Consider the following 25,431-nt stretch of genomic DNA (forward strand, 5'->3'; position numbering starts at 1 on the left):
CAAAAGAAGTGTCCACAGGGGAACATACAGACCACAAAGCCACGTGTCACATCACTGTAGACTTTATCTTAGGGACTACTGTCCTATGCTTCATTTCTGGTCTCTTAGAGACGTCTTTTAGCATCTCCCGATCTTGGGATGATCTTCCTGTACAGTGGTGGATCCTCATGTAGATGTCATGTGAGCTCCTCTCGGATGGTGGCCTCCAGCACTGTGACCTCAGTAGTGATGTGAGAGGATGGAGAACGTCCTAAGATGTTGTTCTCAGCTTCTTAGAGACGTCTTTCAGCATCTTGTGTTCTCAGGCTGATCCTCCTAGGTAAAGGTGGTCTCCTCTGGTAAGGATGACTCTCTGACACAGGATCTTGACTCTTGGTGAATTAAAACAATTAAAATGTATTTACAAGACGGTTACAAAGTGAAGATTACAAAAGTGAGTCCCCCAAAAGTGGACCCCCAATAGGCAGGGGGAAAGAGGTGTGAACAGTGCCCAACATGGGGCGTCCTTACTAACAATTTACGTCTTTGAAATCTAAAGAGAATGCATCATCAGAAGATGTTAAACATAGTTTTTAAGAATTTTTGGTGATGTTTCCTCTACTTTCCATTTTACTGTCTGATATTATAAAATCTGATATCTTGCAGTTCTTATTCTCACCACTGGGGCTAAAACTAAGCTGAGACTTCCTGTTGTGTCTGTGGTGATAAGAGGAGGCTGCAGTGAAGTGATCTTTACAGCATTACAGCGTCATGTAACACCAGTAGATAGAGGTAGAATGACCTCTCCACAGGTCACCGAGATGTGGACATGTTGAGTCATCTGACTTTGATCAGTAAAATCTAGGCGACACATTCCCTTTAAGAAGTTTACATATACAGATCAATAAGGCAAGTGATTAAATGACTAAAGGTTATGTGCTCTAGAAATCAACCCAAAATGGCTGCGCCCGGCCCCGGTTCCCTTCTCAGCCCTAGGATAGACGGTTCTAGAGACACAGGGGGCGGTATACCGGGGGACTTTCCTCACAGGAATCTTATGTTATCTGGAGTCTGATTTCTGCGTCTGTCTGAGCCGTCATTTATATCAGAAGAAGAATATGAGAATAATAACATTATATCAAAATAATTCTCATCCTTGTATAATAGTGTGATCCAGTGTGTTTGCACCACCAGAGTGAACCTGTCTTGGTTCCCAAACTTCTGTGGCCATGTTTTTTCTGGATAACCCCTTCAGGGTGGCTTCAAACGTACAGCATCACCGCGGATCCGCAGCAGATCCGACCAGATGAATAGACACAGGTTCATTACAACAGGTTGGGGAGCACTGCTCTTAGCCCTTACCTTGATGGCGGAGGTCTTGGTCCTACTCATCTACTAAAAAAGTCCACCATTTGGTCTTCGGTGCATAACGCGATGCAAGTCAAACAAGTGATACAAACCAGTGTAAAACTCAACAAGAGATGACTCTGAAGATTTACAACTCTCCCATAGAAAGTCTATGAACGAGAGCAGATGTTACTAGTGCAATACGTTTTCGGACACACTGCAGACAACGAAACTTAAAAAACGATCTCCGACAAAAGATCCAATTTATAGAATTTATAAAACAGTATCTTAACATTGACAGCTGCCACCCCACCATTAAACATACTAGAATATGTCATGCTATGAATATTGGGACATCAATCAGTGTAAAGAAAAAAGGGTCATGGATATCACGGACGCTAGTTGTTAGAATGTAGAAACCATACTGTAATAGTGAATATGGGGGTTACCATTGGAAACCATTGAGAAGAGCATATTGGGGGCTTGATCACCAACGATTACATTGCCCTCTATAGACGTTTCTCCCATTGTCCACCAGGCATCAGACTCTACAGTAAGATGCAATCACCCTTCTCTTGTTTCTCTTGTTTCTCTGTTTCTTGCTTCTTTATCTTTCCCAGTGGTTTCTCCATTTCTTCCTTTTGTTTCTCCATCTCTCTCTTATGTGCGTATTCCAGCAGGAGCTTTTTCCGGTCAATTCTTTCACCGATGGCATCACGTTCCTCCAGCATCCGGAACTCCACGTCTTTGATGATCTCCTGAAGACACTTTAAGATGGTCTCATGTTTCCCCCGGGTCTTCTTGGTGTCTTCCGCTGTGTAATTTTCCAAAGAGAACGAGTTCTTGACTCCCATCTGCCTAAAGCTCTCCCAAACCTTAGGCTGATGCTCACTGAGCTCATGGGTGAAAACCACAGTCGGGAAGACTCCTAGGAGAGAAGATAAAGAAATAAAATCACCTCCATGGTCTCTACCATACAGGTCTACGAGGAGTCACCCAACACCTTCATCATACAGGACAACAACTATTGGGTTGTATGTGATAGAGAAGAAATACACACAAGGACAGAGACCAATATATATTATGCATCGTTACCAACAGTCCCGGTTTTGGGACTGTCCCAAATTGTCACTCAGAGCAGGGAAAGGAGTGCTGGGGGACTAGAGGAACCTTACAGGTGAGTAAAGTATAGCTTTTTTGTTTTAAATACAGATGAAGGGGGTAGTGGTGTGATAATGGATGGGCAGGAGGGTGAAGGGGGTAGTGATATGATGATGGATATACAGAAGGATGAAGGGGGTAGTGGTGTGATAATGGATGGGCAGGAGGGTGAAGGGGGTAGTGGTATGATGATGGAGGGGCAGGAGAATGAAAGCGGTAGTAGTATGATGATAGAGGAGTTGGAGGATGATGAAGGGGTAGTGGTATGATGATAAAGGGACAGGAGAATGGGGAAGGGGTAGTAGTTTGATGAAGGATGGGCAGGAGAATGAAGGGGATAGAACAATGGTGGAGGTGCAGGAGGATGAAGGGGGTAGTAGTATAATGATGTAGGGCAGGACGATGATGAAGGAGTAGTAATATGATGACAGAGGGGCAGAAGAATGAAGGGGAAAGTAGAACGGTATGATAATGAAGGTGCAGGAGGATAAAGAGGGTAGTGGTATGAGTATGAAAGGGTAGTAGTATGATATTGGAGGTGCAGGAGGATGAAAGTGGTAGTAGTATGATGATGGAGGAGCAGGAGGATGAAGGGGATAATATGATGGTGGAGGTGCAGGAGGATGAAGGTGGTAGTACCATGATTATGGGGAGGATGATGGGGTAGTAATATGATGAGAGAGGGGCAGGAGTATGAAGGGGTAGTAGTATGATGATGAAGAGGCAGAGGATTAAGGAGGTAGTAGTATTATGGTAAAGGTGCAGGAGGATGAAGGGGATAGTAATATGACGATGAAGGGGGTAGTATGATGATGGAGGGGCAGGAGGATGAAAGGGGTAGTAGTATTATGATGGAGAGGCAGGAGGATGAAGGAGATAGTAGTATAATATGGGGTGCAGCTGCATCATTTGGGCACAAACTACCACTATATACAATCAGTAGGGTTCTATCTCTGGGCCACAGTGGGGTGTTTAATATACTGGGGATCTGACACTGGAGTGTGTAATTTACTGGGGACCTAATACTGGGGTGTGTAATATACTGGGGAACTAATAATGGGGTTTATAATATACTGGGGACCTCATACTAGAGTGTGTAATATACTTGGGATCTGATACTGGGGTGTGTAATATAGTGGGGACCTGATACTGGGGTGTGTAATATACTGGGGATCTGATACTGGGGTCTGTAATATACTCAGGGCCTGATACTGGGGTGTGTAATATAGTGGGGACCTGATACTGGGGTGTGTAATATAGTGGGGACCTGAAAGTGGGGTGGGTAATATAGTGGGGACGTGATACTGGGGTGTGTAATATACTGGGGTCTGCAATATACTGGGGTGTGTAATATACTGGGGACCTGATACTGGGGTGTGTAATATACTGGGGACCTGATACTGGGGTGTGTAATATACTGGGGACCTGATACTGGGGTGTGTAATATACTGGGGACCTGATACTGGGGTGTGTAATATACTGGGGACCTGATACTGGGGTGTGTAATGCTAATTTTGTTGTGTTGTCCTAACCGTAAAATTCTAACTGGAAATTAAAAAAAAATAAATAAATAAAAGTCACACCCTGCAAACCACACCCACGATAGGCCACACTCACCGAGATCACACCCACAATAAGCAACACCCCTTGTTGTCAACGCTACAAAAAAAATTCCAATGTTGGCAACTATGTATTATGCAGGGGTAAAAGAAAAAAAGAAGAAAAGAAAAACTTTAAAACCCCAAAGCTTCCATTATAGATTCTTCTAGTCTTTGCTGCTCATAGACGCAGGATGTTATTGAAACCTTTATATATGTTACAGGAGGAAGAAGGGAAAGTGGGGACATGATGGAAACCTTTATATATGTTACAGGAGGAAGAAGGGAAAGGTGGGACATGATGGAAACCTTTATATATGTTACAGGAGGAAGAAGGGAAAGGGAGGACATGATGGAAACCTTTATATATGTTACAGGAGGAAGAAGGGAAAGGGAGGACAGGATGGAAACCTTTATATATGTTACAGGAGGAAGAAGGGAAATAAGGGACATGATGGAAACCTTTATATATGTTACAGGAGGAAGAAGGGAAAGGGGGGACATGATGGAAACCTTTATATATGTTACCGGAGGAAGAAGGGAAAGGGGGGACATGATGGAAACCTTTATATATGTTACAGGGGGAAGAAGGGAAAGGGAGGACATGATGGAAACCTTTATATATGTTACAGAAGGAAGAAGGGAAAGGGAGGACATGATGGAAACCTTTATAAATGTAACAGGAGGAAGAAGGGAAAGGGAGGACATGATGGAAACCTTTATATATGTTACAGGAGGAAGAAGGGAAAGGGAGGACATGATGGAAACCTTTATATATGTTACAGAAGGAAGAAGGGAAAGGGAGGACATGATGGAAACCTTTATATATGTTATAGGAGGAAGAAGGGAAAGGGGGGACATGATGGAAACCTTTATAAATGTAACAGGAGGAAGAAGGGAAAGGGAGGACATGATGGAAACCTTTATATATGTTACAGGAGGAAGAAGGGAAAGGGAGGACATGATGGAAACCTTTATATATGTTACAGGAGGAAGAAGGGAAAGGAGGGACATGATGGAAACCTTTATATATGTTACAGGGGGAAGAAGGGAAAGTGGGGACATGATGGAAACCTTTATATATGTTACAGGAGGAAGAAGGGAAAGGGAGGACATGATGGAAACCTTTATATATGTTACAGGAGGAAGAAGGGAAAGGGAGGACATGATGGAAACCTTTATATATGTTACAGGAGGAAGAAGGGAAAGGAGAACATGTTGGAAACCTTTATATATGTTATGGGAGGAAGAAGGGAAAGGGGGGACATGATGGAAACCTTTATATATGTTACAGGAGGAAGAAGGGAAAGGGAGGACATGATGGAAACCTTTATATATGTTACAGGAGGAAGAAGGGAAAGGGAGGACATGATGGAAACCTTTATATATGTTACAGGAGGAAGAAGGGAAAGGGAGGACATGATGGAAACCTTTATATATGTTACAGGAGGAAGAAGGGAAAGGGAGGACATGATGGAAACCTTTATATACGTTACAGGAGGAAGAAGGGAGTGTAGGACAGTATCCTGATAACAAGAAGAACTGATTAAGGCTGCATTCACACGTTCCGGGAAGTTGTCCGTGCTCATGGATCCGTGCGCACGGACAATTTTACAGCCCATTGCTTTCTATTGGGCTATTCAGACGTTCCGTGATTTCACAGATCCGTGATCCGTTCCGTTAAAAAATAGGACATGTCATTACTCGGAACAGATGCACGGAAAGGATTCCCCATAGAAATCAATGAGATCCGTGTTTTTCACGGATGTACACGGATGTGACATCCGTGTTCATCCGTGAAAAACACGGATGTGATGTAATCAATGTCATTTAAAATGCTGTAAGACAGATCCGTGAAAAAAACGGACACGGATACAAAACGGATGCAAAACGGACTGTTTTGCACGGATCACGGAGGTAGCTGCCGGACCACAATCACGGACCGGGAAAATCACTGAACGTGTGAATGCAGCCTAAGGTAGAACAAAGTTGCTAGAAGCCTACGTACTCTATCTCGCAGAGTAAACGTGGTCACTCTGCTCTTCTCAGGTAACAAGGTCTGGGGCTTGTGTTACCCTCATAGGACAGGACAGGTCACCCGACACTGTAGGGCAAAAGGCGGTATTTCTACATTCAAGTCTTCAGTATTCTACTTCTTCTTCTTCTAAAGTTCCGGCAGAGCACACTTCTACCCTAGGTGGGGACTCTTAGCACAAACACCCCTCCAGTGGCGGAACTACCGCCATTGCAGCAGTAGCTGCTGCTACGGGTCCCGCCTCATCAAGAAGCCCGACAATGCGGACTGCCTGTGTGATGTCCCCTGGTTAGCTATTCAGGACGTTTGTCCTGACACTAACTAACCAGGGGAGAACGGTGTTTGTGTAAATGCAGGGAAAACACCCGCCAGCAGGGGGCGGCATCAAAGAGTACAGAGAGAGAGAGAGAGACTGGCCTGTCAGCTGCTGCACGGAGCATCCTGTCATGACCTCTGACCCCTGGCCCTCTTCCGCTCGGACCTTGGAGAGACAGTGACAGGTGCCTCCTCCTCAGGTAAGTGTACACGGTCACTGAGGTGTGTGTGTGTGTGTGTGGTTTTTATTTGCACAGGAGATGTGACATGATAGGACTACAACTCCCAATGTGGTTTGTCTGCTGTCTGTTCCCCCCAAAGACAGATCTGTAGAGTTCTACACTGACTATGTAGACTGGAGATTATATATATACACATATGTTTTCACATACAGTGCCAGACTGGAGATAAATAGATATACACCTGCAGTACCAGACAGTGTGTGTGTGTGTGTGTGTATATATATATAGCCATACTGGAGATATATACAGTATCTGCAGTAGCAGGCTGTTAGGTAGGCAGGCCGGTCTGTTATGATAATGATATTAAGTCACAATATGGTGGTATCAGGTCTGGTATAGCAATGTTATCCAGTCACAGTATGGCGGTATTGGTCAGTTCTGGTATAGTGTTATCCAGACACAGTGTGGCAGTATTGGTCAGGTCTGGTATGGCAGTGTTATCCAGTCACAGTGTGGCGGTATTGGTCAGTTCTGGTATAGTGTTATCCAGTCACAGTATGGCGGTATTGGTCAGGTCTGGTATGGCGGTGTTATCCAGTCACAGTATGGTAGTATTGGTCAGGTCTGGTATAGCGGTGTTATCCAGTCACAGTATGGTGGTATTGGTCAGGTCTAGTATGGGAGTGTTACCCAGTCACAGTATGGTGGTATTGGTCAGGTCTGGCAGTGTTATCCAGTCACAGTATGGTAGTATTGGTCAGGTCTGGTATAGCGGTGTTATCCAGTCACAGTATGGCGGTATTGGTCAGGTCTGGCGGTGTTATCCAGTCACAGTGTGGTAGTATTGGTCAGGTCTGGTATAGCGGTGTTATCCAGTCACAGTATGGCGGTATTGATCAGGTCTGGTATAGCAGTGTTATCCAGTCACAGTATGGTGGTATTGGTCAGGTCTGGTATAGTGGTGTTATCCAGTCACAGTATGGCGGTATTGGTCAGGTCTGGTATAGTGGTGTTATCCAGTCACAGTATGGCGGTATTGGTCAGGTCTGGCGGTGTTATCCAGTCACAGTATGGCGGTATTGGTCAGGTCTGGTATAGCGGTGTTATCCAGTCACAGTATGGTGGTATTGGTCAGGTCTGGTATAGCGGTGTTATCCAGTCACAGTGTGGTGGTATTGGCCAGGTCTGGTATGACAGTGTTATTCAGTCACAGTGTGTCGGTATTGGTCAGGTCTGGTATGGCGGTGTTATCCAGTCACAGTATGGTGGTATTGGTCAGGTCTGGTATAGTGGTGTTATCCAGTCACAGTATGGCGGTATTGGTCAGGTCTGGTATAGCGGTGTTATCCAGTCACAGTATGGTGGTATTGGCCAGGTCTGGTATGACAGTGTTATTCAGTCACAGTGTGTCGGTATTGGTCAGGTCTGGTATGTCGGTGTTATACAGTCACAGTATGGTGGTATTGGTTAGGTCTGGTATAGCAGTGTTATCCAGTCACAGTATGGTGGTATTGGTCAGGTCTGGTATAGCGGTGTTATCCAGTCACAGTATGGTAGTATTGGTCAAGTCTGGTATAGCAGTGTTATCCAGTCACAGTATGGCGGTATTGGTCAGGTCTGGTATGACGGTGTTATCCAGTCACAGTACGGTGGTGTTGGTCAGGTCTGGTGTGGCAGTGTTATACAGTCACAGTATGGCGGTATTGGTCAGGTCTGGTATAGCGGTGTTATCCAAGTTTGCTATGGGGCCCAGCCATTTCTAGTTACGCCCCTGCTCCTCTCTATAACTCCGGACTCTCAGAACAAACTCCTCTCTACTATTTTCAGCTCTTCTACCCTAGAGGCCCTCGGCGCAGACTCCATTCTGTTGTGTGTACAGTTCGCTATCAGCTATTGTATAAAGTATTCTCACAGTATGAAGATTTATTTATGGTAACAGGAGGCAGTGATTATTATTCCGGCACCTACACAGCAGATACCACATCCTTGGGTCATCTCCCCTTTCTGTGGTTGGCGGTACCAATGGTCCGGGTGGGTCACAACTCCACTCCGGACCACCGTGATAAGCACCCAAGTGACCCTCTCACAGCCCGGCAGGTTATGAGACCCCCCAGAGGACATTACCTGTTATATCTCTCGCAGCCATAATAATGTCTTTCATGTAGTTCTTGTCGGTAACGGGATAGTCAGCACTGCAAGAAAACAGATGAAGATGGTCGTAAGTACCGGGACCGTACCTTGTTCTGCTTACGTTTCATCCGGTTATTTTACAGATTGTTCCTCTAATAACAAACATCAAGTAAGTGAATGTCCAATTCATTGTCTTCTAGTCGTAACCCCAGAAAATGGCCCCAAAACTGGCCGTAATTCTCCCAATGGGTTTGGTTTTACGTCCGGTTACTCATCAGAATATTATTGGCTGTAAATGGTCTCAAATACATCCTGAGGTAAAGTCGATGCTTGTTGGGCTTTAGTATCTCTATGGCCCCAAAATGGCTACAAATACAGGCAAAAAAGGCGACCGAAAGGGGCCAAAAATACTGCAGAAACATGGCCACCTGCAAAACGAAGCCTGAACCTCCACCTGAGGGAGCAGAGTGTCAGCACGGCCTCAATCACGTCTCACACATGTTTCTGGGAGGGATCTGTGCCGGCCAATGGGTGCCCCACCTGCATGCTATCACCCTTCTCAGTATTGTGAGTGATCAGTAAGGGTCATTTTATACGGCCTGATATGGGACTGTACAGGGAGACTGCGGCGCCTATACGGGCCCAACAAATCGCATGGCCAGGCCGCAGGAAGCATTGCTGTTTTATCAATGGGGCCATTAACCCTTTGAGAACCAGGCCCAAAATGACCCAGTGGACCGCGCAAATTTTGATCTTAGAGTTTTCCTTTTTCCCTCCCCCCTTCTAAGAGCTCCAGCACTGTCAGTTTTCTATCTACACGGCCATGTGGGGGCTTGCTTGTAATGGTCCTATTATAACGCTTATAACGGTTTTATTATTTCACCTATGGGGCTGTATGGGGTGTCATTTTTTCCGCCATGATCTCTACTTTTTAATAATATCATATTTGTGAAGATCGGACGTTTTGATCACTTTTTATAAAAATATTTTATAAATAATGTAACATAAAATCGGTAATCCGCGCACTTTTTTCCCTCTTTTCGTGTTCACCGTTCGCACCGCAATGACGCTTGTTATATTTTATTAGATCAGACAATTATATGTTTATTTATTTTTATATGTTTTATTTATATAATGGGAAAGGGGGTGATTTTAGCTTTTATCGGGGGAGGGGCTTTGGGGTAGTGTATTAGTGATTTTAACAGTTTTTTTTTTTTACACATTTGAATTCCCTTTGGGGGACTTGTACATACATTAGTTAGATTTCTACACTGATCATTGCTATGCCATAGGCATAGCATTGATCAGTGTGATAGGCGCTCTGCTCATTGAGAAGATCGCTGATCGGACCACACGGAGGCAGATGAGAGACCTCCGGCGGTCCATTTTTACGATCGGGACCCCCACAGTCACACTGCGGGGGTCCCCGATCGGTAAGAGACAAGAGTCAATGTCACGCTGCAGCCGGCCCCCACCTGCTATGAAGCGCGCTCTGGAAAAACACCCAGAAAAACCTCCGCTCTTGACTCTGTTGCCCCCCGTACAGAAAAGAGAACATGACCCATCAGCAGACAGCCCAGGCACACCCACATAACCAAACAACTAGCGAGTGTCAAGAGCTGCAGAGCGGCGCTGGAAGAAGTCCCGCTCAGACATACAGGAGAGCACTTCATGACTTCAAATCTGCCCTCAGCTCTGCTAAACAGGACTACTTCACTTCCCTCATATCCTCCTTATCTCACAATCCTAGGCAACTGTTCAACACCTTCAACTCTCTTCTCCGCCCCCCACTGCCCCCCCCCCCACATCTCCTATTTCTGCTGAGGACTTTGCCACTTTCTTCAAGCAGAAAATCGATGACATCAGAGTAAGCTTCACCTCCCAGCCCCCTCAGCCCCCCCTAATGCCTGTCTACTGCCCGTCCCCACTAACTCACCTCTCCACCATCACAGAAGAACATCTCTCCAAACTACTCTCCACATCGCACCTCACCACCTGCGCACTTGACCCTATTCCATCCCACCTTATCCCCAACCTCTCCTCAGCACTTGTCCCAGCACTTACCCATCTCTTCAATCTATCACTAACTTCTGGCATCTTCCCATCTCCATATAAACATGCAACCATCACACCCGTCCTTACACACCCATCCCTTGACCCTACTTTCTTATCCAGCTACCGCCCCATCTCGCTTCTCCCCTTCGCCTGAAAACTCCTAGAACACCATGTCTACCATGAACCATCCTCCCACTTTTCATCCAACTCACTTTTTGACTCCCTGCAATCCGGCTTCCGCCCCACCGCTCCACAGAAGCTGCCCTCACCAAAAGTGGTCAATGACCTGCTGACTGCCAAAACCTCGCGCCAATATTCTGTGCTCCTTCTCCTTGACTTATCTTCTGCCTTCCACACAGTCGACCATTCTCTCCTCTTACAAATTCTTTCATCCCTTGGTGTCACTTGCTCAGCCCTCTCCTGGATCTCCTCTCACCTCTCCAACCGCACTTTTAGTGTCTCCCACTCCCCCACCACCTCCTCTCCTCACTCCCACACCACCTCCTCTCCTCGCTCCCACACCAACTCCTTTCCTCGCTTCCCCACCATCTCCTCTCCTCGCTCCCCCACCACCTCCTCTCCTCACTCCCACACCACCTCCTCTCCTCCTCCCACACCACCTCCTCTCCTCATTCCCACACCACCTCCTCTCCTCCTCCCACACCACCTCCTCTCCTCATTCCCACACCACCTCCTCTCCTCGCTCCCACACCACCTCCTCTCCTCGCTCCCACACCACCTCCTCTCCTTGCTTCCACACCACCTCCTCTCCTCGCTCCCACACCACCTCCTCTCCTCGTTCCCACACCAACTCCTCTCCTTGCTCCCACACCACCTCCTCTCCTCGCTCCCACAGCACCTCCTCTCCTCATTCCCACACCACCTCCTCTCCTCGCTCCCACACCACCTCCTCTCCTCGCTCCCACACCACCTCCTCTCCTCCTCCCACACCACCTCCTCTCCTCACTCCCACACCACCTCCTCTCCTCCTCCCACACCACCTCCTCGCTCCCACACCACCTCCTCTCCTCGCTCCCACACCACCTCCTTTCCTCTCTCCCACACCACCTCCTCTCCTCGTCCCCCCACACCACCTCCTCTCCTCATTCCCACACCACCTCCTCTCCTCATTCCCACACCACCTCCTCTCCTCGCTCCCACACCACCTCCTCTCCTCGCTCCCACACCACCTCCTCTCCTCCTCTCACACCACCTCCTCTCCTCGCTCCCACACCACCTCCTCTCCTCGCTCCCACACCACCTCCTCTCCTCGCTCCCACACCACCTCCTCTCCTTGCTTCCACACCACCTCCTCTCCTCGCTCCCACACCACCTCCTCTCCTCGTTCCCACACCAACTCCTCTCCTTGCTCCCACACCACCTCCTCTCCTCGCTCCCACAGCACCTCCTCTCCTCATTCCCACAGCACCTCCTCTCCTCGCTCCCACACCACCTCCTCTCCTCGCTCCCACACCACCTCCTCTCCTCCTCCCACACCACCTCCTCTCCTCACTCCCACACCACCTCCTCTCCTCCTCCCACACCACCTCCTCGCTCCCACACCACCTCCTCTCCTCGCTCCCACACCACCTCCTTTCCTCTCTCCCACACCACCTCCTCTCCTCGTCCCCCCACACCACCTCCTCTCCTCATTCCCACACCACCTCCTCTCCTCATTCCCACACCACCTCCTCTCCTCGCTCCCACACCACCTCCTCTCCTCGCTCCCACACCACCTCCTCTCCTCCTCTCACACCACCTCCTCTCCTCACTCCCACACCACCTCCTCTCCTCCTCCCACACCACCTCCTCGCTCCCACACCACCTCCTCTCCTCGCTCCCACACCACCTCCTCTCCTCATTCCCACACCACCTCCTCTCCTCGCTCCCACACCACCTCCTCTCCTCGCTCCCACACCACCTCCTCTCCTCCTCGCACACCACCTCCTTGCTCCCACACCACCTCCTCGCTCCCACACCACCTCCTCTCCTCGCTCCCACACCACCTCCTCTCCTCATTCCCACACCACCTCCTCTCCTCGCTCCCACACCACCTCCTCTCCTCGCTCCCACACCACCTCCTCTCCTCATTCCCACACCACCTCCTCTCCTCCTCTCACACCACCTCCTCTCCTCGCTCCCACACCACCTCCTCTCCTCCTCCCACACCACCTCCTCTCCTCGCTCCCACACCACCTCCTCTCCTCGCTTCCACACCACCTCCTCTCCTCGCTCCCACACCACCTCCTCTCCTCGCTCCCACACCACCTCCTCTCCTCCTCCCACACCACCTCCTCTCCTCATTCCCACACCACCTCCTCTCGTCGCTCCCACACCACCTCCTCTCCTCCTCGCACACCACCTCCTTGCTCCCACACCACCTCCTCGCTCCCACACCACCTCCTCTCCTCGCTCCCACACCACCTCCTCTCCTCATTCCCACACCACCTCCTCTCCTCGCTCCCACACCACCTCCTCTCCTCGCTCCCACACCATCTCCTCTCCTCGCTCCCACACCACCTCCTCTCCTCGCTCCCACACCACCTCCTCTCCTCGCTCCCACACCACCTCCTCTCCTCGTCCCCTTACTGTTGGTGTTCCCCAAGGCTCTGTACTTAGGCCTCTTCTCTTCTCCATCTATACTTCTGGCCTGGGACATATCATAGAGCCCAATGGCTTCAGGTACCACCTCTACGCCGATGACACTCAGATCTACCTCTCTGGTCCGGATGTCACCTCTTTGCTATCTAGGATTCCAGAGTGTCATTGACCATATCTTCCTTCTTCTCCTCCCGCTTTCTAAAACTCAACATGGACAAAACAGAACTTATCATTTCCCCCCCATCTCGCTCCACCCCGCCGTCTAATCTGACAACCACTATCAATGGCTGCACTCTGTCCCCTGTCCCCCAAGTCCGCTGCCTTGGCGTCACCTTTGATTCTTTCCTGTCTTTTAAACCACATATTCAGGCCCTGACACATTCACCTCAAAAACATTTGCAGAATCCGCTCTTTCCTCACCCCTGACTCCACCACACTGCTGGTCCATGCTCTCATTATCTCCCGCTTGGACTCCTGTAACATCCTCCTCTCTGGCCTCCAGCTAACTCCCTTGCTCCCCTCCAGTCTATCCTTAACTCTACCGCCCGACTAATCCACCTTTCCCCTCACTTTGCCTCTGCCTCTCCCAGTGTCGGACTGGGATACCTGGGGCCCACCAGAGGAAATGATCCTTGGGGCCCACCAAAGAAAAAGCGACATACTGACCCGGCCCTATCCTGGATTCATCTGGATCTGCAACAACTCCCTTGTGAATGACATGTTTTCAGTCGAACTATAACTCTCAGAATACCCTACACTCATGAAGCTTTAATGATGGGTATGTTGGGAGTTGTAGTTTCAGAGGGAACAAACCTTTAATAATTGATTGTTGTGCAGAAGCTTCTGGGGGCCGTAATCTGTTAAAACCATCAGCCCAAAAGGTCCAGCACTAAATGTCTCTACAGTGGCAGCTCATATGTACTACAACTCCCAGCATATCCTGAGGGATGCAGACTATCAGTAAATGCTGGGAGTTGTAGTGCCTACAACTGTTGTATCAATCACCATACTGTATCAACATACCATCAAACTGTTACTGACCAAATCCAGTACACAAAGAACAATACATTTTCCTGCCCCTCCATCATCATACTACTACCCATTCATCCTTCTGGGGGGCAGTGTCCCCCCAGTCTATGTCCCCGGGGTCCTCTGTTATATCTCAGAGCAGTGTCCCCCCAGTCTATGTCCCCGGGGTCCTCCCTTATATCTCAGGGCAGTGTCCCAGTCTATGTCCCCGGGGTCCTCTCTTATATCTCAGGGCAGTGTCCCCCCAGTCTATGTCCCCAGGGTCCTCTCTTATATCTCAGGGCAGTGTCCCCCCAGTCTAGGTCCCCGGGGTCCTCTCTTATATCTCAGGGCAGTGTCCCCCCAGTCTATGTCCCCGGGGTCCTCTCTTATATCTCAGGGCAGTGTCCCCCCAGTCTATGTCCCCGGGGTCCTCTCTTATATCTCAGGGCAGTGTCCCCCCAGTCTATGTCCCCGGGGTCCTCTCTTATATCTCAGGGCAGTGTCCCCCCAGTCTATGTCCCCGGGGTCCTCTCTTATATCTCAGGGCAGTGTCTATGTCCCCGGGGTCCTCTCTTATATCTCAGGGCAGTGTCCTCCCAGTCTATGTCCCCGGGGTCCTCTCTTATATCTCAGGGCAGTGTCCCAGTCTATGTCCCCGGGGTCCTCTCTTATATCTCAGGGCAGTGTCCCAGTCTATGTCCCCGGGGTCCTCTCTTATATCTCAGGGCAGTGTCCCCCCAGTCTATGTCCCCGGGGTCCTCTGTTATATCTCAGAGCAGTGTCCCCCCAGTCTATGTCCCCGGGGTCCTCTCTTATATCTCAGGGCAGTGTCCCCCCAGTCTATGTCCCCGGGGTCCTCTCTTATATCTCAGGGCAGTGTCCCCCCAGTCTATGTCCCCGGGGTCCTCTCTTATATCTCAGGGCAGTGTCTATGTCCCCGGGGTCCTCTCTCTTATATCTCAGGGCAGTGTCCCAGTCTATGTCCCCGGGGTCCTCTCTTATATCTCAGAGCAGTGTCCCCCCAGTCTATGTCCCCGGGGTCCTCTGTTATATCTCAGAGCAGTGTCCCCCCAGTCTATGTCCCCGGGGTCCTCTCTTATATCTCAGAGCAGTGTCCCCCCAGTCTATGTCCCCGGGGTCCTCTCTTATATCTCAGGGCAGTGTCCCCCCAGTCTATGTCTCCGGGGTCCTCTCTTATATCTCAGGGCAGTGTCCCAGTCTATGTCCCCGGGGTCCTCTCTTATATCTCAGGGCAGTGTCCCCCCAGTCTATGTCCCCGGGGTCCTCTCTTATATCTCAGGGCAGTGTCCCCCCAGTCTATGTCCCCGGGGTCCTCTCTTATATCTCAGGGCAGTGTCTATGTCCCCGGGGTCCTCTCTTATATCTCAGGGCAGTGTCCTCCCAGTCTATGTCCCCGGGGTCCTCTCTTATATCTCAGGGCAGTGTCCCAGTCTATGTCCCCGGGGTCCTCTCTTATATCTCAGGGCAGTGTCCCCCCAGTCTATGTCCCCGGGGTCCTCTCTTATATCTCAGGGCAGTGTCCCCCCAGTCTGTGTCCCCGGGGTCCTCTCTTATATCTCAGGGCAGTGTCCCCCCAGTCTATGTCCCCGGGGTCCTCTCTTATATCTCAGGGCAGTGTCCCCCCAGTCTATGTCCCCGGGGTCCTCTCTTATATCTCAGGGCAGTGTCTATGTCCCCGGGGTCCTCTCTTATATCTCAGGGCAGTGTCCCAGTCTATGTCCCCGGGGTCCTCTCTTATATCTCAGGGCAGTGTCCCCCCAGTCTATGTCCCCGGGGTCCTCTCTCTTATATCTCAGGGCAGTGTCCCAGTCTATGTCCCCGGGGTCCTCTCTTATATCTCAGGGCAGTGTCCCCCCAGTCTATGTCCCCGGGGTCCTCTGTTATATCTCAGGGCAGTGTCCCCCCAGTCTATGTCCCCGGGGTCCTCTCTTATATCTCAGGGCAGTGTCCCAGTCTATGTCCCCGGGGTCCTCTCTTATATCTCAGGGCAGTGTCCCCCCAGTCTATGTCCCCGGGGTCCTCTCTTATATCTCAGGGCAGTGTCCCCCCAGTCTATGTCCCCGGGGTCCTCTCTTATATCTCAGGGCAGTGTCCCCCCAGTCTATGTCCCCGGGGTCCTCTGTTATATCTCAGAGCAGTGTCCCCCCAGTCTATGTCCCCGGGGTCCTCTCTTATATCTCAGGGCAGTGTCCCCCCAGTCTATGTCCCCGGGGTCCTCTCTTATATCTCAGGGCAGTGTCCCCCCAGTCTATGTCCCCGGGGTCCTCTCTTATATCTCAGGGCAGTGCCCCCCCCAGTCTATGTCCCCGGGGTCCTCTCTTATATCTCAGGGCAGTGTCCCAGTCTATGTCCCCGGGGTCCTCCCTTATATCTCAGGGCAGTGTCCCCCCAGTCTATGTCCCCGGGGTCCTCTCTTATATCTCAGGGCAGTGTCCCAGTCTATGTCCCCGGGGTCCTCTCTTATATCTCAGGGCAGTGTCCCAGTCTATGTCCCCGGGGTCCTCTCTTATACCTCAGGGCAGTGTCCCCCCAGTCTATGTCCCCGGGGTCCTCTCTTATATCTCAGGGCAGTGTCCCCCCAGTCTATGTCCCCGGGGTCCTCTCTTATATCTCAGGGCAGTGTCCCCCCAGTCTATGTCCCCGGGGTCCTCTCTTATATCTCAGGGCAGTGTCCCCCCAGTCTATGTCCCCGGGGTCCTCTCTTATATCTCAGGGCAGTGTCCCCCCAGTCTATGTCCTCGGGGTCCTCTCTTATATCTCAGGGCAGTGTCCCCCCAGTCTATGTCCCCGGGGTCCTCTCTTATATCTCAGGGCAGTGTCCCCCCAGTCTATGTCCCCGGGGTCCTCTCTTATATCTCAGGGCAGTGTCCCCCCAGTCTATGTCCCCGGGGTCCTCTCTTATATCTTAGGGCAGTGTCCCCCCAGTCTATGTCCCCGGGGTCCTCTCTTATATCTCAGGGCAGTGTCCCCCCAGTCTATGTCCCCGGGGTCCTCTCTTATATCTCAGGGCAGTGTCCCCCCAGTCTATGTCCCCGGGGTCCTCTCTTATATCTCAGGGCAGTGTCCCCCCAGTCTATGTCCCCGGGGTCCTCTCTTATATCTCAGGGCAGTGTCCCCCCAGTCTATGTCCTCGGGGTCCTCTCTTATATCTCAGGGCAGTGTCCCCCCAGTCTATGTCCCCGGGGTCCTCTCTTATATCAGTGTCTTCCCAGTCTATGTCCCCGGGGTCCTCTCTTATATCAGTGTCTTCCCAGTCTATGTCCCCGGGGTCCTCTCTTATATCTCAGGGCAGTTTACCAGTCTATGTCCCCGGGGTCCTCTCTTATATCTCAGGGCAGTGTCCCCCCAGTCTATGTCCCCGGGGTCCTCTATTTGTCTTATAAGAAGATTTTCTGACTCTTCCACTATACTTGGAGATTTATAACTCACTCCTATAAGAATTTTATTATTTTTTGTCCCCTTATTTCTACGCAGAGACTCCACATTATCATCACTTATATCCTCCCACAGAATGGGCTTAAGGCAGGATTTAACATATAGACAGACCCCTCCCCCTTTCTTATTTTTGCGGTCATTTCTGAATAGACTATAACCCTGGATATTAACCGCCCAGTCATAGCTCTGGTCCAGCCAGGTCTCGCTTATCCCCACTATATCATATTTCTCTTCCACCATTATGAGTTCTTATTCCTCAGCTTTATTAGTGAGGCTTCGAGCATTAGTATACATACATTTATTATGTTTGTCTATATTCCCTTTCCTCTTGTCACTAGTGACTGTTCTATCCCCTCCCGCCGCTCCACCCCCAGTTCCATAATCTAGGCCCAGTTCTCCATCTACTCTGTCTTCACTTACTGTATTGTAGTTTCCCCCCCTCCCCTGGTCTTCTCCAACCTCTTAGCCATCTTCTCCCCCAGCACGGCTGCACCCTCCCCGTTGCAGCCCGTCCCTACCGTAGAGTCGGTAACCAACAGAGAAGTCGGCCCAGTTCTCCATGATCCCAAACCCCTCTATCCTACACCAGCTCTTGAGCTACTTACTTACCTCCCTAATCTCCAGCTGTCTCTCAGGTGTGGCTCGTGGTACAGGTAATATTTTAAAAAATATCACCTTGGAAGTCCTAGTCTTAAGCTTCCTGCCTAAGTCCCTGAAATCGTTTTTACGGACCCTAAAACTACCAGTAACTTTATCATTGGTGCCAATGTGCACCATGACTGCTGGGTCATTGCCAGCCCCTCCCAGTAATCTGTTGTGGTGTCTCTCCATGGCTGTTGCTACTTTGAACACCCCTCGCAAAAGCCTTTACTCTACGTAAAATGGTAATGAAGTCATGTGTAAGTTTTGCCACTACATGTGGCTACTATGTATATTTGTACTTGTATATTGCACAGCTGTAGTAAGTAAAGGCTTATTGTTTGTTTGTGATCTGTGCACCAATGAGAGCTCTTCTCCTTCTTCACCCATCTCTATTCTCCCTTCTTTTGCACTCTCTTCTCCACCACTCACAGGAGTCGTTACACCCCCTGTAAGAAGTTGTCACATGAGGAGAGGAAGTGTAGACCCACACTAGTGAGGCCTTCTCTGGTTCTCGTAGAGGCAAGAAATACAGACCAGAGTCTCCTAAAGAGTTTAGCCTGGAGAATGGCACTGCCAGGTTCCTCCTCCGGGACAGACCAGATGTAGTGTAGGTACATGTGAAACACAGAGACTCTTTACTTTCAAGCAAAATTTATCCTAACTATGCAGTGCTAAACGACAACCGAGAGGACAAGTCAGGGATAACCCCAACCAATGCAGTTGAACGTCTCTAAAGGTGCAGGACAGTATCCTAAAGCAAGAGGAACTGATCCAGATAGAGCAAAGTTGCTAGAAGCCTACGTACTCTATCTCACAGCGCGGTTGTAACCAGGTAATTTTGGCCACCCTGCTCAACTCAGGGAACAATGACTGGGGCTTATGTCACCTTGTTAGGACGGGTCCCCCAACACTGCAGGGTAACAAGTAGTATCATGACAGAGGTCGAAACACGGGCACAAGAATTCTTCCACTCTCAAATACTCTCAAGTTTTCTTATTTCTTCTTCTTCTTCTAAAGAGCACAGTACTACATTGGATTGGGACTCCACTACTCTGAATTCTCACTATTTCTCAGTACACAACCAAGCCAGCACTGCTCTTCTACCTCTAAAGCTCTCAGCACAGATCTTGTCCAGTCAAGTCAGAAGTCTATTGTCAGCTGGTGTACTAAAGTGTTTCTTTAGTAAAAAAGATTTTTTTTATTATAACGGGATTTTTTTTTTAATTATAAGTGGTTATTGCTCAAGCACCTACATAGCAGTTACACCGTCCTTCCCTTTTTGTGGGTGGCGGTACCGACAGTCTGGGTGGGTCATAACTCTACTCCGGACCACCGTGATAAGTACCCAATGGACCCATCACAACCCGGCAGGTCACTGACCACAGGGGAAAGGGTATAGCCAGCCTCACCAAAATAAAAGCAGGTGTTCCTCCCTACCTGTGTGCCCAACCGGCACTGGCATCACAACAGTACATCGGGCTGAGCTATACTCTACCAACTGACCACCATAGCAATGGAGTCACAGCATACTACCTAACCAGTGACCGCTCGCCACTGCCACAATACCAACATAACAGGACCACCCAGCGTCGCCACACTGTTAACCCAATCCGCAATGCCACGAACTCGAGGGCCAGGTAGGTAACACACTGTGCGTTTGTTGAGGATCTGGTACAATGTCTCTGCTCTGTTTTCTATGGTGAATCCCATACGACCTGCTGAGGTCTGCAGAGCATCGCATTGTGCTGTCATTTACATGTGACATGGCGTCCTGACATGTTTGGAGTTGGGGCTGGATCAGTGTCACGTACTTACAGGATCCTATATGAGTATAGAGAGTATTGTACGCCAAGCTACACAGGGTTACCTGTAGACGAGAACAGGGACGATGAAGTCTGATGACTGGTCGCACCTCTCAGACTCCAGCAGCTTCAGCATGTCTCCGAAATTCTCCTGCCATTTTACTTCTCTACCCAGTGGAAGGAAGTTCCCTGTGCAGAGAAATTCAGTAACATTACATGATGGGAGGTGTAGTCCTGAGCCGTTCTTGGACTATACATCACCTAACATAGACTAGATACAGCAGCCAGCATCACACATGATAGGACTATATACAGCATCACACATGATAGGACTATATACAGCATCACACATGATAGGTCTACATACATCACACATGATAGGACTATATACAGCATCACACATGATAGGACTATATACAGCATCACACATGATAGGACTATATACAGCATCACACATGATAGGACTATATACATCACACATGATAGGACTATATAGATCACACATGATAGGACTATATACAGCATCACACATGATAGGACTATATACAGCATCACACATGATAGGACTATATACAGCATCACACATGATAGGACTATATACATCACACATGATAGGACTATATACAGCATCACACATGATAGGTCTATATACATCACACATGATAGGACTATATACATCACACATGATAGGTCTATATACATCACACATGATAGGACTATATACATCACACATGATAGGACTATATACATCACACATGATAGGACTATATACAGCATCACACATGATAGGACTATATACAGCATCACACATGATAGGACTATATACATCACACATGATAAGACTATAGATACAGAACATGAACAGACAGTATGGCACATGGTAAGCTTAGATACAGCAGTCAGTATCACACATAAGTTCAGATACAGCAGTAAGTATCACACATAAGCTTAGATACAGCAGTCAGTATCACACATAAGTTCAGATACAGCAGTCAGTATCACACATAAGCTTAGATACAGCAGTCAGTATCACACATAAGCTTAGATACAGCAGTCAGTTTGGCTCCTAGTAAATAAGGAAGTACTCATCCTCCTGCACTCACCCAGCTGAAGGTAGATTTCTCCGAACTCATATTTGTCCATTATCCTAAATCCTCGGTTGTCCACCAGGGTGATGGTCTCGGTCAGCTTGTACGCGTTTCTTATCATGGTCTCGGGTTTCTTTTTATACTCGGCCACCTTAGCATGGGCCACGTATGGTTCATCATCCACCACGTACTTACAGGAGTTGATGAAGGACGATTTCCCATGACCGGTGAAACCGAAGAGCTGGAGGAGAACCCGGGAGTATCCCTGATTCCCATGGGCGCAGCTATCCAGGCTGAAGTCCCTGATATAATCCCTCATAGCTCGGGACTCCATAGCTGGTCCTGTGTATAGTGGAGCTGGTCCTGTATATAGTGGAGCTGGTCCTGTATATAATGTATATAGTGGAGCTGGTCCTGTATATAATGTATATAGTGGAGCTGGTCCTGTATATAATGTATATAGTGGAGCTGGTCCTGTATATAGTGGAGCTGGTCCTGAATATAATGTATATAGTGGAGCTGGTCCTGTATATAATGTATATAGTGGAGCTGGCTCTGTATATAGTGGAGCTGTTTCTGTGTATATTGGTTCAAAAGTAAAAGTGAAAGAGATTTCTTCCTATCTGAAGTTGCAACCATGGCCGGTCAGAAGGTGGCAGTGTGAATGCAGAAACATAACAAGTACAGATCTCCTGCCCTCCTATCAAACATAATTCCATACATATGGTACAATGTGGCCAGTATACCCAGGTAGTACAGCTTATACAGAGCACACTGCAGCCTTGTCATCTGTACTGACACGGCGCGGTCCCATGGCGGTAGGACTGGACTTCACCTATAACATCCGCCTCTCCTGGTCCCCAATGCCCAGATACCCCCAGTAGGATTGTATGCCACACAGCCAATAATGTAATAATGTAAGCACATAGCAAATACTAAGAATAATAACTCATCAATAGGCAGCAGGCACAGTCATGATGGCACCAATAAAGAAGGTTCAGATCTGAAGCAGAATAAACCTTCGCCAACTAACTGTCCATAAGTCCTACCCCAGATCTATTCCTGAAGACTGAACCTAAAACACTACTGACCCTGACTGTCCCTGAAAATATCCCTACTAGTCCTAATCTACAAACTAACACAACAACACAGGCACTAGGACCCAGAGACAAAACCCAAATCAAAGGCACTAAACCAGGTGAAGCAGAACCAGTAAGAACTGCCCAAGAGTAATCCAAAGAGTAAGAAACACAAGCATCACTGGAAACCAACCCACATGAACTATAGTCCGAGCCATACTGCAAAGGCCAGGGATCTTTATACAGACCCATGGTATTGCTGAGTTCAGCTTACCCTATCCCCTTCCTAATAGCCCCCCCCCCCTGTTTCTCCCCACCAACCTCCCCCACTTTCCTCACAAACTCAATGGACACTGATAGAAGGTTGGAATAATAATAACAGCGGCTTCATTAAAGTGCTTCAACATAACAAGATATAAATAACATTAAATAAGAAGTTAAAGTCAAATCTAGAGAGGTCTGGCAGAGCACCATCCAGCCGCGCCGACTCGGGAGCTGACAAACCTGTCACCTGGCAGTCCACTTCCATTCCCCGGGTCCCATCCCAGCGGAACCCACACCATACCTCCACAATTATAGACTGTAAGAAGTTGGGGAGCACTGTCCCTGTAATGGCGCCCCCTCAGAACAACTCCTGCAAGACCTCCCTACCACCACAACGAACATGCATGATGCCTGTGAGTCCTGCCGCACCTTCAGCAACTTATCAATCCCCTCCTGAATCCCCAAGCTCCATATATCAGTACCCACATCATTGAGGTGAACCCCATCAGACATCAGGTGACCACGATCCAGGATTTCTTAATCCTTGTGGTGCACCACATTAAGGCAATCCACAGACCGGACACAACGCCAGCTCAATCGTCATTGGAAAACAATGACCATAGACGGAGGATATTTAATGCCCTGAATCAATTCTCTAGAGCAGGGGTACTCAACTGGCGGACCACTGACGGCCAGCTGTCCGGACCACTGGTCAGACCTCCTAACCGCCCCGGATCTGGTCCGTCCCGGGCAGTTAGGAGGTCCCGCTCCCCACCGCACTGCCTCCCGCCCCATAGGCGTACTGTCCTTAGATGTCAGTACGCCTGTGGGGCTGGGGGCAGTGTCGGTCTCCCCCCCGGCTTATACGCGCTCTGTGGGGACGTCCCGGGGATTCCCCAGCAGAGCGCGCACCACAGACCTCAGTGTACGCCGCCGGCCTGTACTTCCGGGTCACTGGTGGTCTGTGGTGGTCACTTGGAGGGATTAGCTTTATAATAAGTGATTTCCCCAAACTGCGTCAGGATGTCTGTGGCGCACTTCAGGGACATTATAGAGTTGGTCAGGGACAGAATAACATCAACCGCAAAAAGGCCTATGCGGTGATCCGAATGACCTATTTGGATCCCTGATATGTCTTTGGCTTCTCTGATCCTTTGGGCTAGGGGTTCAATTGAGTATGATAGGTGAAAGTTGGCAGCCCTGCCTGGTCCCATTAGGACAGAGTTCCAGATGTATAAATTTGGGCAGACGGGCATGTATAAAGAGACATAATGGCTTGCAGTATTGGGCCAATAATACCAAATTTAGTAAGTACAGCGCAGAGGTACCCCCAGTGGACCCTGTCATCCAGTGTAAGGAGCAGAGAAGGTGTTTGTGTTTTTTCCCCAGCTGCAATGAGATTGATAAACCTCCTAGTTCCATCGCATGTCTGCCTGCTTGATCCTTGTGGACCAAAAGAGGGATTAGGTCCACTAATCTGTGTGCCAGTAATTTTGAATATATTTTGAGGTCTCTATTAAGGAGAGAAATCGGTCGGAAATTCGCCGCTGTGTCAGGGGATTTTCCCGGCTTGGCGAGTATGACCACTAATGCTTTGAGCATTTCTGGAGGAATATTGCCTGTGGTTATTATAGCATGAAATAGTCCGGCTAAGTAGGGGGCAAGTAATGTACTGTGGGTTTTGAAGTATTCATTTGATAGACCATCCGGGCCTGGGGATTTATTACCTTTCAATGTCTTAATAATATGAAGAACGTCCTCCGGCGTAACAGGCTGGGACACTTTCTCACACTGGTCAGTTGATAAGGCAGGCAGAGAAACCTTTTAGGAACCCTTCTATTGCAGCTTGGCTGGGTTGGACAGTGTTGGGATCTTTGGCAAGATTATACAGGGAACTATAATATTCCGCCAAGGTATCCGCGATCCCTCGGGATCCATAATTTTCACTTTCTGAGTATTGTATGTATAGGGGATGCGGGCCTTAGCAGCTTGGTTATTTAATTGTTTAGCCAAAAGAGCAGAAAGTCTATTTCCGTACCAATAGAAATTAGCTCTAAGCCTGCGAAGGGCAATATCATGTTTGTATACATTAAGTTCATGAAGTTGTTGAGAAACTTTGGAAATTTCCCTTGCTCTGGTTACGTCATATTTTGTTTTATTTAATCTGTGTAGTTCGGAGAGTTGTGATTGTAATGAGATTAGTTTTTCTTGTCTCTGCTTTTTTCTTGTTTCTGTTTTATAAAATGTCCCCTGATTGTTGCCTTGTTGGCGCACCACAAGGTACAATCATTTACTGAGCCGTTATCGTTTATCGGAAAGTATTCTTCCAGTGAGGGACGAGTGGGCCCTGAGTAGGAAGGGTGCTTCAATATGAAATTGTTCAGTCTCCAGGTTTTATTTTGGGGGGATGTAAAGTTTTCAGCTAGTTCTAGAGTTATAGGGGAATGGTCGGACCAAGTAATATCTCCAATATCTGACTTTAGTACATGGGAAAGGGTTAAGTGATCTACTAAAAAGTAATCTATTCTAGAATAGTTTTTTTGCGGATTAGAATAGAATGTATAATTGGCTTCAGAAGGTTGTAGTCGCCAGACGTCATATAGACACGCTTTGTGTAGAGTTGTAGCAAAGGGCGATGGTTCTGGCTTTGGCACCTGGGAAGTTGTGTCTATGGAAGGCCAGACTG

At 48.8% G+C, this 25,431-nt stretch overlaps 1 protein-coding gene across 1 annotated transcript; it reads right to left on the reverse strand.

The window, feature by feature from the left end:
- Positions 1–1,584: 1,584 nt before the first annotated feature.
- LOC138800589 (uncharacterized) lies at positions 1,585–22,011 on the reverse strand. The gene is made up of 4 exons (XM_069982374.1): positions 21,418–22,011; positions 20,380–20,503; positions 8,742–8,809; positions 1,585–2,254 (listed from the first exon to the last, which is right to left on the reverse strand). The coding sequence occupies exons 1-4, from the start codon at positions 21,734–21,736 to the stop codon at positions 1,875–1,877; spliced, it is 891 nt and encodes a 296-aa protein (XP_069838475.1). The 5' UTR covers positions 21,737–22,011; the 3' UTR covers positions 1,585–1,874.
- Between the last annotated feature and the right edge of the window lie 3,420 nt (positions 22,012–25,431).

The sequence above is a fragment of the Dendropsophus ebraccatus genome, chromosome 9 (assembly GCF_027789765.1).
Source record: "Dendropsophus ebraccatus isolate aDenEbr1 chromosome 9, aDenEbr1.pat, whole genome shotgun sequence".
Lineage (NCBI taxonomy): Eukaryota > Metazoa > Chordata > Amphibia > Anura > Hylidae > Dendropsophus > Dendropsophus ebraccatus.

Bases quoted from the DNA above. Each gene is read 5' to 3' on its own strand.
- LOC138800589 (XM_069982374.1), bottom strand. From the start codon at position 21,736: ATGGAGTCCCGAGCTATGAGGGATTATATCAGGGACTTCAGCCTGGAT. The intron at 8,810-20,379 runs GTAACCCTGTGT...GTTTTCTTGCAG, and splicing joins GTCCCTGTTCTCGTCTACAG to TGCTGACTATCCCGTTACCG. The intron at 2,255-8,741 runs GTAATGTCCTCT...CTTCTCTCCTAG, and splicing joins GGCTGCGAGAGATATAACAG to GAGTCTTCCCGACTGTGGTT.